This window comes from Homalodisca vitripennis, chromosome 3 (assembly GCF_021130785.1).
Source record: "Homalodisca vitripennis isolate AUS2020 chromosome 3, UT_GWSS_2.1, whole genome shotgun sequence".
Lineage (NCBI taxonomy): Eukaryota > Metazoa > Arthropoda > Insecta > Hemiptera > Cicadellidae > Homalodisca > Homalodisca vitripennis.
In genome coordinates, this window is record NC_060209.1 from 41,057,624 (window position 1) to 41,076,249 (window position 18,626).

At 31.0% G+C, this 18,626-nt stretch overlaps 1 protein-coding gene across 7 annotated transcripts in view; it reads left to right on the forward strand.

Moving 5' to 3' along the window:
• Positions 1–18,626, forward strand: part of LOC124356839 (ATP-binding cassette sub-family G member 4-like) — a 78,097-nt gene that overhangs the window by 45,259 nt on the left and 14,212 nt on the right. For 6 of the 7 annotated variants that reach the window (XM_046808086.1, XM_046808085.1, XM_046808080.1 and 3 more), the window contains exons 3-9: positions 7,340–7,457; positions 8,940–9,129; positions 10,332–10,397; positions 13,155–13,300; positions 15,174–15,412; positions 16,350–16,613; positions 17,408–17,580. In XM_046808086.1, coding sequence (XP_046664042.1) covers positions 7,340–7,457; positions 8,940–9,129; positions 10,332–10,397; positions 13,155–13,300; positions 15,174–15,412; positions 16,350–16,613; positions 17,408–17,580 — 1,196 coding nt within the window. The remainder of the gene's footprint in view (positions 1–7,339; positions 7,458–8,939; positions 9,130–10,331; positions 10,398–13,154; positions 13,301–15,173; positions 15,413–16,349; positions 16,614–17,407; positions 17,581–18,626) is intronic. The other variant, XM_046808087.1, reaches the window with a different exon arrangement.

Sequence of the window (18,626 nt, forward strand, 5' to 3'; positions counted from 1 at the left end):
AGGATTTTTAGGAAGCCCCAAAAGAAAAAGTCCAGCGGTGTAAGATCAGGAAACCACGCAGGCTAGTGGACAGGGTTATGAAGTGGTTTGTTTCTTAATTTATAATTAAGAAGAAAAGCACATTTAGTTTAGGTAGCTTTGCGTTTTTCTGGTTAAATCTCAAAGAGAACACTACGTGTTGCGTAAAAGAAAGCGTTTCACAAATTCTCAATTTTCTCGGAAACAGAACATTTGAAACCCCATGTGTATTGGTCAAAAAATGTTTGTATTTACATATTCAATCATGCCTGAAAACATGCGCACTTTAATCGGAGTCACTCTGTATAAGTAGAGTCAAAAACTAAGACTAGTCAGCTAGTTATTCTGCAACGCATATGCTTCAGTGACTAATTAAGTGACAGTTCTCGTCTTAACCCTGAGTAAGAGGTCACCTCTCCCATTATTATCGAGCAAGACTGGTATTTGGGAATATTTAACAACATCACAGAGTCACTTGTGGTTATTGTGTTTGCATAGAGTTTTATACTAAAGTACTAATTACAGTGTAATACTTCTTCAATATCCCTAATAAAGCATTTAGAACATTATTAAATATAAAATCTGCAGCCTTTTGATATTCCTTTTATGGAATTCTTCGTGAGTTACGTGTTTATTAATTTATTCTTGTGTAGATCAATACATAAGAAATTTGTTAGTTTTTAGTACTTTGAGCTGTAGTTTTCATTCATAAAAGTTGAAAAAACAACTGATAACATGTTTGGGCCAACCATAAAGATCAGTTCCAAACACTGCAACTCGACTGAACGCGGTAGTGTGACGTCGGGAACCCGCATGCACGGTATGAGTTCTTATCGCAGTAATTCATGCATGCATCCTTTCCGCTACCATCATCCAGTAGCGTTGTCTGTGGAAGACTGCAATTCGATCATGTAGTAGGCTTATGTTGAATGGTCACAGATTGATAAAGGCTTAAATTATTTAAGTACTGGCCCATAATAACACAATTTATGTTTTCATAAAATGCGATACATGATAATGAAAATAAAACCCACGTGGTGTTTGGTCTTATATGGACCATGTAGAAAAACATGTTAATATAATTACATGTAGTTGGTTGCAGGTGCCTCACTTTTTTAAGATATATCGAAAATAAATTATTTTTCTTTAGACAAGTGATTTTACTCAGGTGTGTTCTTTCGTAAGAATGAATGACCTTTGGTGATTTAAATTCCTTATTCCAAACAGATTCAATATCAAACCATCCATGTTTATTTAAAGTGCCAACAATTCCTTCAAAAAGCAAGTTAGACGACAAAACAACTGGATTGCGTGTGACAGCCTCACTTTTGAACTCTTGCTGTTTTGTTATTTCATGCTTGTTTCTTCTCGATGAGAGATTGCGCAATTGTAATTGAATACCTGATAATGTCAGCTAAGCCAATTAACGTGCCGGGTTAAATGTTCCTGTTTAATTGCAAGGTGCAAGTCAACTGGCGTATTGTGAAATGATGGGAACGGAAGGATTGGAAATGTACCGGGAGCCCGTATACGGGAGATGTTTGACTATTCTGGCCGGCAGCGCTCATCAAACATAATGAGGATTGCGGACGTCACCTGTGACCTTGGGGTGACCTTGGACAAGCCGGTGCTGGAGTCCAGGATACTGTGCTGTAGACTTGTATGTGTCGCCACTACTAATTGTTAACACATCAGTTTTGATCTACGCCCGTTATCAATAAGACACCAATAACTTATTGTTGCGGTTATCTGACTCGTATTGTCGGAGTGCGGAAATCTTATCGGTGTTTGTGGTCGATTACCAACTCCGGACGGATACATCTCGAAAAGAATCGATGATACGTTACGACTTGTTTAATAGTGTTCTCTTGAATAGTCCGCTTGTAAAACTGCCTATTAGGCGAAAACCAAGCGACATCAGAAAGCCGTTACTAACGACATCATTTCAATACCGTCATTAAAATCTATGTACAATCATAACTTAACACCTACCAACATGTTTGCCATTGAAATAATGAATAACTAATGTAAATTTGTACACTGGAATAAAAATTAGCAGCAAAATATTGTTTATAAATAAGCATCTACCGTAAGAGTCTATAGTTATATATATAAATTGTAGTAGTGTTTGGTGTTTGCAAAACAATACATAGCAATCTTTAAACTTATATTATTTATGTCAGGTACAAGAACACTGCTGTAATTACCATTTTATATAGGGTTTCTTTCTCCGTTTCTTTTTAACAAGTGGGAATAGGAAAACTGATTAGTGCTATCTTTAAATGGAACAAAAAAAGTTTTGAATTTTTAGCTTTGGCTGTGTACTTACATTACGATTACAAAGCTATTTACATTTCGTGGCCGAACATTGGCTTATAGCTGCAATTACAAGATGTTTTACCATCATTCTTTGATTTCTTCTTCAGTCTGTAGTTCAGTAAATGTTTGCTTCTGACATTGAGCTTATGTTACACACATTGACAACCTGTACAGTTTTTACACTGCCAGTTCACCTCCGGTGTGACCTTGAGGGTTACTTTTTTCCCATCACCAAGTTATTTCAGGAACTGGAGATTAAGTTTATTCGTAGTTAATTGTTATCTATGTCCTTGAAACAGTTGACTGATAAACTGAATAACATGTAAGGGATTGAAGATGCTCTTCTCCATATTTACTACGAGAAGGGTAATATTTTTATCTCGTATTACCAATTACGTTTAATGACATTAAGTCATTCAATTATCTTAAAAATAATTTTGTGGACATACATTTAATGCAGGATATCCATAAAGCAAGTGGTTATCATGACATCAATTTTAAGATATCATGATGCCTGTTATTGCTGAAATCATATCGGTTCTGTTGTAATTGATTTCTATTGTAATAGCTATCTATTGTAATTGCTTAAAAATATCGGGACTCCTAATTGGACGCTTAATTAATCATTCTTTTATCAAGTTTAGAGCATTGCGTTAGTTACTCCTGTGATTTTTATATAGGATCTCTTTTTATTGTTCTTCACTGTGAAGATTTATGAAAGAATAATTTTTCTCTGTTAACCTGATTTTCATTTAATTGTAATTCCAACAGTATTGATGAAATAAAGAAAGAAAAAAGTACAAATATTGAAGTCAAATTTAGTGGGTGACAACTTTTTTTTCCTTAATTTTATAAAGACTTACTCATTTTTTAATTATATAAAAATTATTGTTCAACTTAGAGGTCTTTTATTTTAGTTCTCAAGGGTTAATCCTTTTATTTTGAACTTCTTTTGTAATACTTTAGTTTTAAACATAAAAAAATTCATTGTCAAATTGATTTGAGTTAATTTATTACAAGTAAAACTTCAACAGTACGGTACTTGTTTTAGCTTCACCATATTAAAATAATTTGTTTAGTTCAATGATTGATGCACCATGTGTGTAATAAATATTATTGCTTACATTTAAGCATTTGTTCAAAGTAAGTCGAAAATAACTGTAAACATCTCATTTCAGATTTTACAATTCTCCTGAATAAAAAATAATCTCCTGTATGTCACTGATACAGAATAGAATTAGTTTGTGTCCAAAAACATAACACAAGTTGTAGCACTAACTTATTTCAATTATTCTATATCTACATGTGTGGACTTACACTTTTGTAAGTTTAACTAAGAAAAATTCATTAGTATGTGTGAATTGTATGCATCTGGTAAACGTTGTAGTTCAAATGATTATTACGTCTTCCAAGTTAACATTATTATTTTGTTGTCTTTGTCACCGATAAGTGTGGGAAAGTTTCTCTTGTTAGTGTACCTAACAAGGGTTGGGTAAGGAGAAAAACAATAATATACCTTATTAATGAGTTGAGTAAACAATCAAGTAAGCAACAGATTCCCTGCAGCACATTTGGGACATAACAAATAGTATGCAGCATTTATCATAATTATTATAATAGTTTACAGTGTAACAATACCAATCCAAAAACTGTTTATTACATAGGTGTATATTTATTGTGTTATTAAAATTCGTGAATTTGCTCTGAGTATTTTTTATTTCTGTCAGGATTGTGTTCTACACATAAGTGATATATTTTCTGCATTATGTACAATATGATTCTGTAATACTTTCATCACCGTATTGCATAATGTATAGAAGTATTTATTTTAATACGCAAGGTGGTCTGTCAAATGACTGGTTTTTAGTTTCCTCTGGATATAACTCTAAAAAGTCACCTGGGCATAATTCAAGCCTTGTTGATATGACTATTAGATAAGAATATTTAATTCTAAATTGGCTATTGTTATTTTACTAAATAACAATACAAAAGGGCAACATGGAAATTCCGAATAAAACTGTTTTATATTTAAAGATAGTGCTGTGATACAAAGGTTTTCTCTGACTAAGTGACTATTGGCATTTCAGTATAATAGCTGGGAAAATATTAAGTTATTTTTCATTAGAGGTTGATTTGGGAAGATGTTTTTTTAAGTATGCTTAAAGAGCAGTAATTATATCAACTTTTATCTGAAAGGAAAAAAAAATTAAAATATAAAACTACATTATTTTGCATTTTTTATAAATGGTAACTTTATTAATACAGTGTAACCGTTTTAACCATAATGATCACACTTGTTTTTCCGTTTCGTAGCAAAAAAGAGTGATCACAACAAATTTGAAGATTTACGTGAAGTTTCAAAGCCATGCAAATTGCTTGTTTGCAATAAAAAAAACAAATAGACGATATATCGTTAAGCAGTCTTTTTCGACAGAACATGGTCTGATAATACATCTTCCATTGGTCCTCAAAGGGTTAATACTATTACCATTCATTATGTACTTTATATTTGTACAGAAATAATTAACATATTTACTTTCTACATCGTATTAAAAACATTTTTTTATTGACACTCTCCAGGAAAACCTTTATATCTGCTTCCTGTACATGTAATAAAATGTTCTTAAACTCAATACATTAAAAATATTAATTAACAAAGCAACCAATGTATTTAAATATAGTTAAATTGACAGTAATTCTATTTCTAACAGATGTATGTATTCTAGTTAATATGTTTATAACAAACAAGGGGTTCTCAAAAAATAATTTGATTTACAATAAAATTCTGTATTTCACTTACAAACCTTCTAATTCATCTTCTCCAACATGCAAATATCAATTATTGGTTTAAGGGAAACCCTAGATTTACTCCTCAATGAATCATCAGGATATATGAGTACATCACCGTGGCATTTCTAGAATGGCAAATTTCCTTGTGCTATCAAACTTTTGTTTAAAATAATTTTGTGTGTTTTTACATCTGTCTAAAATTTACTGAAAATCAGTGAAAATTTCAAGTTACAGAAAAGAATCATCTAAAGAAAATGTGTAATAGTGAAAATAAAGTAATACATAAATTATTTTAGTCCATCAGTTGTGTATACAGTACTGAAAGTGGTGTAATTAAGAGGCAACAGGGAGAGATGTGATGCATATCCTGTTGAAATCAGGGAAATTTTGTTCTCCCAGTTGGCAGTAGCATGAGTACTAATCAAGATTATCCAGTTTTGTTCCTCCCAAACATAGTTAAGGTCATAATAACATCATAGAGAAAAAACATTCTTTTTGATACCATTTACTGGTTTATGTAATCACGTAGCCAGCGAGGGGGCCCAAGGGGTCCGGACCCACCCCAAATTTAAAATTTTTTAAATTACTTTTTTAGTAAACGATTATTATTGTTTAAATAATTCAGTATTGCTGACATGTACAGCTGAAAGGTCGTTCTCAACAAGAAACGGGTCAAGAGCTTTTTAAGGAACAAAATGGGGCCTTACTCTCTTTCCTCTATGGGAAAATATCAATTGTCTGGACCCCCCCCCCAAATCTTTTTCTAGCTACGTTCTTGGGTTTATGTTATGCTTTTTGTAATAAAGTTACACTTTTAAAATCTAATTTCAAGTAAGCAATTGAAAATACTTCTTTAATTACCCAAGTGGTTTGTTTCTCTTTCAAGCAACTTTAATTTATTGTTCTCAACATATATTTTTTTAAACTTACAACTTTTAGAAACAAATTGTTATCATATGTGTGACGTCCTTTATCTCCATGGTCACACTGAGGAGAGCACATGTCACTGAGCTCTACCACACAACCTGTGTCATGTTAGCAATGCAGATGCTGAGCATGATGTGCTGGCTCTGATGACTGGCCAGGCCACCAGGCACTGCCATCGTAATGGCTGATTGTTACCTCCAGGTCGAGGGTTAATTGTTTAATGATCTTCGATTGCTGACACTTGAGGTCATTTCAGTGTGGAAATACTGCTATGCCTTTGCTAAACCTCTTCAAATACTCTCATTATTAGAATCAGAATTATAATTATCTGTTAAAATCCTTCCGGCTGAGTCGGAAGAAGTTGGTTGATTTTGTGACAGCTGAAATATTATTAATTTAAATCTTACGATTAAAATTTTCTCAATATCTCAATAATCATTTGAGATACAAAAGAAATGTGTAAAACAAAAAGTTTAGGAAATGGGATTTACATGTAATTGATATCTTGAAAGCAATTGCAATTGAGGTACAACAAAATTGTTTTTTATCTAGCTCCATAAATAACAAGAGTTGTAAATCTTTATAAAGTTTGAAGTACCATCATATTTAAACAAAAGGGCATACCAACCTGACCATTGAAATTAGCTAAGATATTGTTTTGATCAATTTTTGTTTCAAGTTTGCATCAAGTTTTAACATGTTTGATCTTTTTTGGTGCACATTGTTTCTAAAAGCTGTGATCTATTTTTAATTGCTCCTTTTTTATAGGTAAAACCTAAACTGTAATATTTTTATGTACTATTTTTATAACCGAAGTATTAGTGTTTCAAATAATTTAGATCATTATTTCAATCATGGTTGAGGCAATCAAAAGTCTTACAGAAGCATAGTAAGATTCTAAAATTCATCTATTCTAAGTTGTATTATAATTTTAAAAAAATGTTATTATAGTGTTGTTTGTCACAAAATTTGTCTTTTTTTTAAATAATTTTAGACTTTAATGTAAAGAAAGTTTAAGTTAGTTTTATCTCTCTTAATGAGAGCAAATTGTTCACTTCAGTGTTTGAAAAACATTACCACAGTAGCAAAATTATTGATAGTACATCAAAAACACTACTGATAGTACATAAAACAAACACTACTGGGCATGTGGAAATAAGAAAAATTAAATATAATGTTGATTTATGCATTAATAATGTCTAGAATAACTTTATTCCTAATTAAACATAACGTTGACATTTAAAATATTTTATATGAGTATTTATTATTTGTCGTCTGTTCTTAGTGGAGAAGACCATATTGAAGTCGGTGAGCGGAAGGTTGAGGTCCGGGGAACTGACAGCTATCATGGGACCTTCTGGAGCCGGCAAGTCCACTCTCCTCAACATCCTCACCGGATACAAGTGAGTCAAGTTCAATTAAGTAACAGGAACAGTTATTAGTGGGCCAGGATATCGAGTTTGTGGGAGTGTAGATTGAGTTCGACATGAATGGCAATTCTCGTGTTTAATTTAACAAAAGATGTCTCTGATGTGTTGGTATAAGAAAAAGTCAAAATTTAGTTAAAAACGTAGGTGCTTTGGTAGAATTTGTGGAGTAAACTGTACTGGGCATATAATATATACATGATTTTTTTATCTATAATTTTGTATGGATAGTATTGTATTTTTATTCTTTGTACATCTATAATTAGTTTTTATCATTCTCTTTTGTCTCTTTAGTACATATTTAATTATCTTGGTATATTTTCATAAACAAATCTTCAATCAGTACAGAAACAAGTCAATCTTAGATGTCTAAGGCGTTATGAGTTAACAGGAGAAAATGAAGACAAGATAAAGATGGTTAAGGGTAAAAACGACTATGACCTTAATCTGAAATCGCTAAGACAACAGACATCAACAAATTACATACAACAGGCAGAATACAAATCCAAGGCTACATGGCAAGTAATAAATGACCAAAGGAGGAAATATAGATATAGAAGTTACATAGATGAAAATCCAAGTAAACGGAGTAAATATGAAAAATACAAATGAAATTGCTTGTTACTTTAATGAATTTTTTACCAGTATCGCTGACCAGAGTCTAGCCTTTGTGCCAAAAATAACAAGGACACTAATGCTTTTTCGATTCAAAACACTGGCCATGACATGTTCCACTGGTGCCATACAGGTGAAGCTGAAATTAAAACAATTATAAAATATCTTAAACGAGAGACATCATCTGGAGTAGATGAAATTTCAGCAAAACTTTTGATGGCTTTCCTTGTACATTTTTAAGATAACGTTACAATAAACGAAAATTTCTGACAGATATTTTATGGATATCTTGGAAGCTATTCCTTTTATTTACTACTTAATATTATCTTTTTGTTTAGTATTATATAGTAAATTATAAGTGTAACATATATATATAATTAAAATATTTATGGTCCATTAAAAATTTCTTTAACACATACTAAACAATGGTGTCAACATTTTAAATACAACATAACTATGTAGCTTTCCTTGTGTTTAGTCACTCTTCCAGTGTCACTAGTAGTGGTATGCGAGAACATTTGTATTCGTCTAGAGTAGCCTAAAAGAGATGCCATCTCTTGACTTTTTATAATCACCTTGACCTACCTTCATGTTTCCCAACTGTTTTGTATCAAACGTTACAATGTCCTTGAGAGATGATGAAAACTATGCTCGTGCCACCAAGTTTCATTTTGTATTAATATTCTATATTCAATCAACAGTTAAATATATTAGTTTTAGTATCAATAAAGTTTCATTGACCCTTCAAAACGGTTTTATTTTTATTCTTAGAGATATGAGCTTTAAATAAATTCTGAATGTGTTCAGTTTACAATCACTCTGTCATTTAATTACATTGTTCAGGGTGTCGGGGATGTCTGGTTCTATAACAATCAACGGACACGAGCGCAACCTATCGCAGTTCGCTAAACTCTCGGCTTACATCATGCAGGACAACCAGCTGCACGGCAATCTTAGCGTGGACGAAGCCATGAATGTGGCTACTGCGCTCAAGCTTGGCAGTGATCTCAACAAGCAGGACAAAGCGGAAGTGGTGAGTTACAAACTTGTAACCGTTAAACTATAAACATAACATCAGTTTAATTATAGCAAAATGAGGTATATAGATTAGAGTAATAACTAGTTAATATTAGACTTTAGCTAGGAAATTACAAATAATTTTATTCTGTCAATTTTCTTAGTTTATAATTCAAGCAATCACCTTGTTTGCATTTGTTATGATAGTTTTCACTTTATTAAAAGTTCTGAATCCACTCATGAAAATTGCTTTGTTGAAGTAAGCCCTGCTTGCGGCACATATCATTGGAGCACCAATGTGAAGGCATTATGGGAACTCTTTTTTTATGCACAGCCTCCCTGTGCATTAACTTAACTAACCTGAACCTGAGTTAAGTCTGCCTCCGTATTTTTTTCAATGCCTACTTTAACAAGGCAATTATGATTATGAATAGAACCAGTTTTTCAATAAGGTTTAAACTATCTTAAAAGATACAAATATTCCTTGAGAGGTCTATCAAGCATTTCTCCTGGATGAATAAAGTATAATTGTAAGGCTAGATTCAAGTAAAACTTATGATTCCGACATTGATTTTGATTGAATTTTCAAATTTGACAATCTTATTTTCCCTTTTACTGTATATTTGTTGATTTTCCTGTTCATATTTAATCAAATTTTTTGCATTTGTTACAATAGTTTTCACTTTATTAAAGGTTCTGAATCTCCTCATGAAAATTGCTTTGTTGAAGTAAGCCCTGCTTGCGGCACATATCATTGGAGCACCAATGTGAAGGCATTACGGGAACTTTTTTTATGCACAGCTTCCCTGTGCATTAACTCCAACTAACCTGAACATTAATGTTTAGTTATGATACCTGAATGGCCATTTTCAAGGACACACTCTCTCACTCCAAGTCCAGTTATAACAAATATATTGTCTGTCATAATCAGTGTAATTATGAGTTCAAATTTCACTACCAAACAAATCGTAGTTAGGAGTGAATGTAAACTTCGTGATAGTCTTATATCAAAAACATTTTTTTACTCTAGTCACTAAAAATCATATAATATTTAATCAATAATTGACGGATTGTATTTTGTGCATCAATATAGCACAATAAAAGTTATGTATATAATTATAACTTGAGTGGTTAATCTTGTTACTGAAATAGTAGCTGGCATTTTGGTATGAAGGTGTGTTTCCCCTTGCACAATGACGAGGGCGCTAATGTTTCTAGATACCGTCCAGTAGTGACGGACCAACTATTTACGACGGGAGAGGGAAAGACCGCCGCAGTGAGTATGTCAGTATTCAAGCAGTAACCTGATGTTTTGCAGTTTGAATGACCCAGTTTTGATTTGCATTTGTGTTGTGTTTTGCACCTGTAGACACTGACATACCAACATCTTGAATTGAGTGTGGAATAACACAATGAGTTCTGGAATTGAGATTTAGGACATGAAGCATTGAAAATACATTTCTGATTTCCATTACTTATCACAACAGTGAAAACCAGTGGTGTAGACGGGAAACAGTGTTGTGGGTGCATTTGTAATTTCTTAATACTAATTAGAAAATTAAATACCTCTTGATAGTGAAGTGGTTTTGGACAAAATTTTTATTTTTCAGGGCTAAAACCTTTTTTTGTTTTCTTTACAAACAAATAAAGGTAAGAAAAAGATTTGAATATGTGATCCTGATATATCCTCCCTGGCTATACCTTTGGTTCAAGCACATTGTAGAACTTCAAACATATTTTCACACATGGGACATGTTAGTTTTCTTTAGCACTTTTTGTTTTTCAGCTACTGACCTAACATTGGCATTTTGCTGTTTTGTGTCATGTATTAATTTATTTGAAACGTTTTGTTGCAACATATTGTTCACTATTTTTGCACGCATTTCATATTAAACTGTGTAGTTATTGCCATTTTATGTTTTTCCTGCTCTGCACTCCTTACGTTTACTAATCTAAATGCATTACTTTTATTTTGTTAACGTACTTCTATTAAAAAATGTTAAATCGTTTAAAAATAGTTACACAAAATACTAAAGCAGCATTAAAAATTCAAATAGGTAATCATAATTCTGGTGAACTGTGCTGTATTAAAGTTTTTTACTGTCTTAAAAAATAAGGATTGCAATGAATGCAACTGGTACTAGACACTTGTAAATATGAAAATAACTGTATTTGACGGTTGAAATAATTAAACAATTTTCACAGTCTAGTGTGGTAAAAATGTTACAACTTAGAGCAAGATAAACCTTAAATAAAAAAAGCTCTGAGATTGTGTTTAGGAAAAAGTTTTGTAATATTCATAATATGGTTAGAACATATTTTTTTCTGATATTAATAATTAATTTACTGCTCGTCTTTTAGGAACAAAACTAATTGAAAGCAGGATATAATGGTATGAGTCAAATATAAATTAATATTTATAGGCAGTAAAACAGACACAAACTACACAAAATTTCTTCCCTGTTACACTTGAAATTACTTTGCTTTGTCTTTAAAAACTGTTCTATTGCATGTTTTACCTTCTTATCATTTGAACATTGACTTGATCTGCCCTCTATTAGTGTGCATTTTTATATCATTTGAGTGTTTAAAATGTTACAACTATCAATCATTACTAATGAATCAGAACATTGTCTGTAATTGCTGAATTAATAATTTATGAGCTTTGTGTGAAGGTGTATTAAAGAATCAATTTTACTAGTGAATTAAAGAAAAATTTTATTAGTCTTTTGCTTAAGTAAATGATAATCAGTATCCATAACTTGTTATCAGTGTACACAAGATATCATGGCCCAACCAAATATTGGAAATGTATAATTATTGTAGAGTAAGTTTGAAGTACGGTGATCACTTCATGTCATTGAACTTGCACATGAAAATCACTAATATGATCCAGGGACATGTAAATTGTAATTATTTCATTGAAAAATAGTGTTTTTTTTTATTATTTTTAAATGTTTCCTTCATAACTTTGATAATATCAAGATATATCATCCAATCCAAAATTCTGTTGCCTCTTAAAACATTGTTGTTATTTGTAACTATAAATGTACATTTTAAAGAACATGGAGAAAAAACTATGAAAATAGAAGAAACAATTATTTTTGTTTTTCAATTAAATTATTTAATAGTTCGTTAAAAACCATAAAAAGTGATTTTTCTAAATGTCCATCTATATGAGTGTAAAGAAGGATAGGTCATATCAAATGACTGACAGAATTTTATTAAATATGTCATAAATTATAGTTTCATGGATAAAAAACATGCTTATTTTATTTTCAACATATGCTTTCGGTCAAAAAACTAAAATTTACAACTTTTTGAAAACCTTTTCATTTTAAATATTTCAACCAAAATAAAAAAACTATTTTGTCTCAAAAAAATATATTTATAGCAAAAGAATATTATTTGGATTAAATTTAGACCATTTATTTCTCATGTAATATTTAAACATGGCAAGAACTAAATTAATAAATATAATATCTAGTTAGTGATGGGGGATTGTTAGTACCATATTTTAGCATTTTATTTCTTTTACGAGTAAATGCTGATCACTTGTTTATTATATACTCAAATAATTAAATGATGTTATTTCAGTTATCTTTGGCTGATTCCTAACTTCCGCTCTTTCCTTTATCCATTCACCAAGATATAAAGCTTTAATTGTATTGAAAAATTTATATTTTTTAATTATAATTTTTATATTATGACCTTAAGTACTTTATCGCAGTCTTTTAGTATTCAGTAGAATACGAATAGCTTAAAATGGTGTGAAGTGTTTAGCCAACACTCTTCTTTTATTAAAATGGTTGTTTAATTTACTTGTGAAGTCCTTAGGAAAGCATTGAGTTTATATTATCATAGCATTTGGTGACACTGGATATCATTATTGTTGTTCTATTATGAATAATTTACTAATTTATAATTATGTTTTTAATAAAATTACACTTTAATCATGTTTTATGATAATTTGTGTCCACATAAATTTTAAATCACTTCCAAAATGCCATCCATTAATACAGTAGTTTTGTTTATTTTCAGATTCAAGAAATTCTAGAAACCCTAGGGCTCCAGGACCACAAGAACACTATGACCTCAAATCTCTCTGGAGGACAGAAAAAACGTCTTTCTATTGCCCTAGAACTGGTGAACAACCCTCCAATAATGTTTTTTGATGAGCCAACTAGGTAAGTTTCATAACAGGCTGTAAAATGATCATTTTGTGTTTTTCTTTGTCCTAATCTCCTGGTTTTACCGTGTGAGAGTTTCACTGAAAATATTTTTTCTTAATAAATACTTCCTTTGTGTTAAGCATTTCTTCTTTTAAGGTCAGGACACATACCCACACCGCGTCCAACATGTAAGTTGGTTGAGTGTTGGTACGTGCTCGGCTTGGTTACTTTGACGCTACACATATCCATACGCAGCTCGAACTTAAAATCTTACTATTTAAACTAGAGCATATATATATATATATATATATTTTTTTTTTTTTTGACAGATATGTAAAAAATGTTTGGCAAGTTAAAAAGTAGTGACTGTAAGTTCAAACTTTATGACTGTAAATAAAATTGTTTAATTTAAGACTTTATTGTGGTGAGAATAATGAAAGAAAGTCATAAAATCATTTTAAATCTTGATCATTAAAAAAATACAAAAAAAAATCATTTTAGTAAGCAGTTTCAATACATCCTAAATAAATAAAAATAAATAAATTAATAAAAAAATATATAAAGCTTTTTTTAAATGAAACACAAATTTGTTTCACGTTATTCTAATTTAGGTGTTATTAAATTTAGGTGTTTTAAATTCATTAAATACACATTATAGTATTAGAATTTCTTACTATTTAAAACTATAAGTGCCAACTTGTGTTTTGTACTAATTTGAAACATTAGCATAATATAAAACAATAGCGTATTAAGAAACATTACTAGTTTACTATAAAAAAATACTTTCTCACTTCTTCAATAAACTCCTCTATATTCATGATTGATGATGCTCTTTTACCACGTTTTGCCTCTCAAAATTCAAACTTAAACTACCGTTGACGATGCGGGCACGATGTGGCTACAACAGTCTGTTGTCGGTGTGAACATGTATGGATTGCATCTTGAATATCGTGCTGCAATTATTTCACTTATGACGGCCAAACTTGGCCGATTCACGTTTTGGGCGCGGTGAAGCTATGTGTATCCCGACCTTTAACAATGCTTTTTATTGATTACATATCTAGCAAGTTTACATATATTACAATTATTGGTCTTTAATACAAATTAAAGTGGTTCTCTCATTGTGAGGTCATATAACTACTCTCTGTTTAAAATTATCTAAAGCAATATTTATGAAAAAAAACTGTCTGAATTTTGGAATGAAAAAGTTCTTAAAATGGTATATTATGCATTTTTTTACTCTTAGTTGGTTTATGGTATTGAAAAATGGGGAAATACATTTAAAAAGAACATTAATAAAATGTTATTATTCAAAAAAAGCAGTACGTTATATTTCTGGTATTGACTACAAGGATTCATGTAAACAAAAATTTCAAGAACTTCATATTATGACAATCCTTTGTTTAGTTGTGAATTAACTGTTGCTTTATATGGCTACATCAAACAACTTAATATATAAAAACATCAACCAATACAAACAATATTGTAACCAAAAAACTGACTTCCAAACAATATTCATTAGCAACATTATATCTTGGACCAAAATTATGGAATGCACTGCCAATTATATTAAGACCACTGCCATTTGGTATTTTCAAAAGACAGATTGGCTTTTTCCTTTTGGGGACACCCATTTTATGAAGTGGATGAGTTTTTTGGGATCAAGCATGAATTAAACAATTATTGTTCATCTTGGGAAATTCTTTTATCTGTGTTGTAATTAGTTTTTAATTAATTAATTAATTAATTGATTTCTTTTAATTGATTTTTTATTTATTTAATGTACTGCTTCTTTTAAAGATCTGGAGGATTGCATTGCTCTTAAAATTGAAATGTACAATGTTGTATTTTCAATGTGACAATGTTGTTGAGTATCGTGTTGTTGCAGTGGGCTGGACAGCTCGTCATGTTTTCAGTGCATCTCTTTGCTCAAGTCACTGTCACGTGGTGGTCGTACCATTATCTGCACTATTCACCAACCGAGCGCTCGACTGTTCGAGATGTTCGATCACCTGTACACTCTGGCCGATGGTCAGTGTGTCTACCAAGGATCAACTCTGCAGCTGGTACCCTTCCTGGGTAAACTGGGCCTGGTCTGTCCCAGCTACCACAACCCTGCCTCATTCGGTAAATACAGTGCAGATCTCTCTGGTAGGGATTCATTATGTCCGATGCTGTTATTTAAGGAGTAAAAAAAGAAATTATTTGAGGAGTTTTTTTGCTTACGTAAATTCAGTTGTGAATTAATTCAAATGAAAAAGGACCTTTTCAGAAATTTGTTGGCAGGCACAATTCAGCACATTTAAGATTTCTGATGAAGATTAAACAGTTTTAATTTATATTTACTGCATATTTAATTATTTAAGAGCAGACACCATACAAAGCAAGTACAGATTAGAAGATATCAAAATGTATCCCCATTTATGAAATTTTAAGTACAATTATTTTTGTAGTATTTTGTGTGGTTAAATAATAAACTAAAAGAATTCTCCTTTAAAAATTCATATTAAGAACTCCTGAAACATATGTTTTTTCATTCAGGGATTCTGTACATCCAAACTAGTCACCATACAAAATCAACAATTTCTAAAGCTTTGTTTTGACTACGCTGTTGTTACAAAGAAACTTCCAATTAATTTATAATTTGTCCTCCCTTTTTACTGTAACGCTCCAATAAACCTAATTTCCTCACCACATTTCGTCTAAATATTATTTTTTATCCTAACTATCCCTATTAACTACTGAAATATAGTTAGTCTTAAATCTCAATGTTAATATATTTCCAAATTTTCCTTTCTTGCATCATATTGTAATTACTCCTAGCTTCACCCAGTATGCTTTAATACTATTTTTAATAAATAATGTATTCCATTTGAACTTCTCACTTCTAAACTTCTTTATTGTATTTCATTTACTATTTTATATTTTCCACTTAATTACATAACAGTCATTTTAATATTAAAATTAGTTTAAGCTTTAATTATTTATAACATAAAACTAATTATATCTTGTATCATAAAATATACTGTTTTTAGTTGTTAACAAACAATTATGATATTCACAGTGATTGAGGTGTCTTGTGGCGAGTATGGAGACAATGTGCGCAAACTTGTGAACGCCATCAAGAACGGCAAGCACGACATCCAGCTGGGAAAACCATTCCCAGAGATCAAGGCTCTGAACAACGCCAACGAGAAGGTGAATAACACAGATGTTGCCACGGGCGACACGAAGATGTCCAATGGTCTAGAGTCATCCACCGGTAACGGCATGAACAACATGCTGCTAGCGTGCGCGACAAACGACATTGCCAAGGATTCTGCCGCCTGTAAGTTTCTAGAAATTTTTGAGCATTTAAAAATTCCACAATCATATTATGATTATTAAATTCAATAAACACAACTCGATTATTTGAGATAAAATGTTTGTTTTTTTTATTCTGTAATATTTGGTTCTAAATACAATTTTGTACTGATTGCTATCAATGTTTTTTTTTAAAGTATTTATTATTTAACTTACTTAAATAATTGGTTGATTGTAACCATTGTTAGATTGTCAAATCATAAGTAAAATTATTTTAGTTGAACAGTTTTAATAACTCATTAAGAGAGCAATTAAACAATAATAAATTAATATTGCATGCGCCACTATTATAGTGAAACATTCATCACAGCTTTACAAGATAAATAGAAATTTTATAGAACTGTTTAAATGTAGTGTATCATACAGAGTAAATAATGAGTTACGGTATTAGTCTTAGAATTACAATTGGCAGCAAAACTATTATTGTTTTAGGACACTTATTGTACAGGGAAATCAAAATTAACCAAGGAGGATTAATTGTGTCTTAAATTGGTAAAGGTAGGTTTAAAACAATGTGAATTAAATATTGAAAAAAATCAATTCCTCATTTTCTCACTTTTTATCTCAACTTGAAGAAACAAAATTAAGCACTAAATGGAAATAATGTTATTAATTTTGAAAAATGATATGATTTTGTGTAATATATCCCTGTTGTATATAAGTTAAAAAGACATCAATATTCTTGTTGTGACGGAAGGTTTATTTCTATAACTATAGTATTTCGTTCATTTGCTGTAAAAACGTTTCTGTTTGTAACAGCAAGTGATGCTGTGGTGATTCCGGTGGATCTGACATCAGAGAAAACAGTGGATGTGACTTCCACTCTACTGGACAATGCCCTTCCCAACAGTCAGAAGCGATATGGTACCTCCGAGTTCAACCAGTTTTGGATTGTACTCAAAAGAACTCTGCTTTTCTCGAGGAGGGATTGGGTAAATATTTTTTTTATGAATGTTATCTAGTAGTGAAGGTAACTATTTATGAACATAAAAGTGAGGGTAAGTCAAATATAAAATAAACTTTGTACAGCTGGTATACTCAGTGATGAGGTTAGCTGCTCAGAAATGTTAGTGTAGAGAACTGTAGTGAGAAAACATACATGGACCCATCTCCAACTGAATTTTCTTATCAGTCATTTATGTCTGTCTGATACAGGGGATATATGGGTGATTGCGCAGTGCAATATTATCAATTGTTTATTGAACGAAAATTCGTCTTTCCAAATGATTCCGCTTTTGATTCAGGACTGTAGGATGGAATCACAAGTTATAAAAGTTTTCATTTTTATATACTAGCTATAAATTTGTGGACGTTTGGAACTTTATGTTTTTTCAAGCTTGTTTCTCTTTACTTGACAATGAGATACATTTTGGAAATACACACTCTTTGAAAATCCAAATGATTTGTAATAATGTAACCATAACTAGTTTCAACTTCTCTGTAAGTTAAAAGATAACAAATACTTCTACTTTTATAATTCATATAATAATTAACACGTTTTAACAGTAAAGGAAAGTAATTCAATAGCTGTAAATTTCACTTCAAATATAAAATCTTCCCTTGAAATTCAAATAGCAATTGATGTTATAGTAGTACCAAGATAACTTGATTATATGAATTTCTCTGTCTGATCATCGATAGAACTTTACATTGGAATGAACATATAATTACTCTTTGTTTGAAGTTTTCTAAAGTAATATTTATGATTAGAAAAATGTCTGAAAAAGCTGTATGATTCTGCTACGAAAAAGCTCTTAAAGTGGTGTGGTATGCATATCTTTTACTCCCAATTTGGTTTATACTATTGAAATATGGGGGGTACATTTAAAAGGACATTAATAAAAAAAAAGCAGTATTTCATATCTATGGTATTGGCTATAAATATTGATGTAAACAAACATTTAAAAAACTTCATAATATGACAGTCACTTGTTTAGTTGTGTGTAAACTGTTGCTTTATGTGTTGTGAGGAAATAAA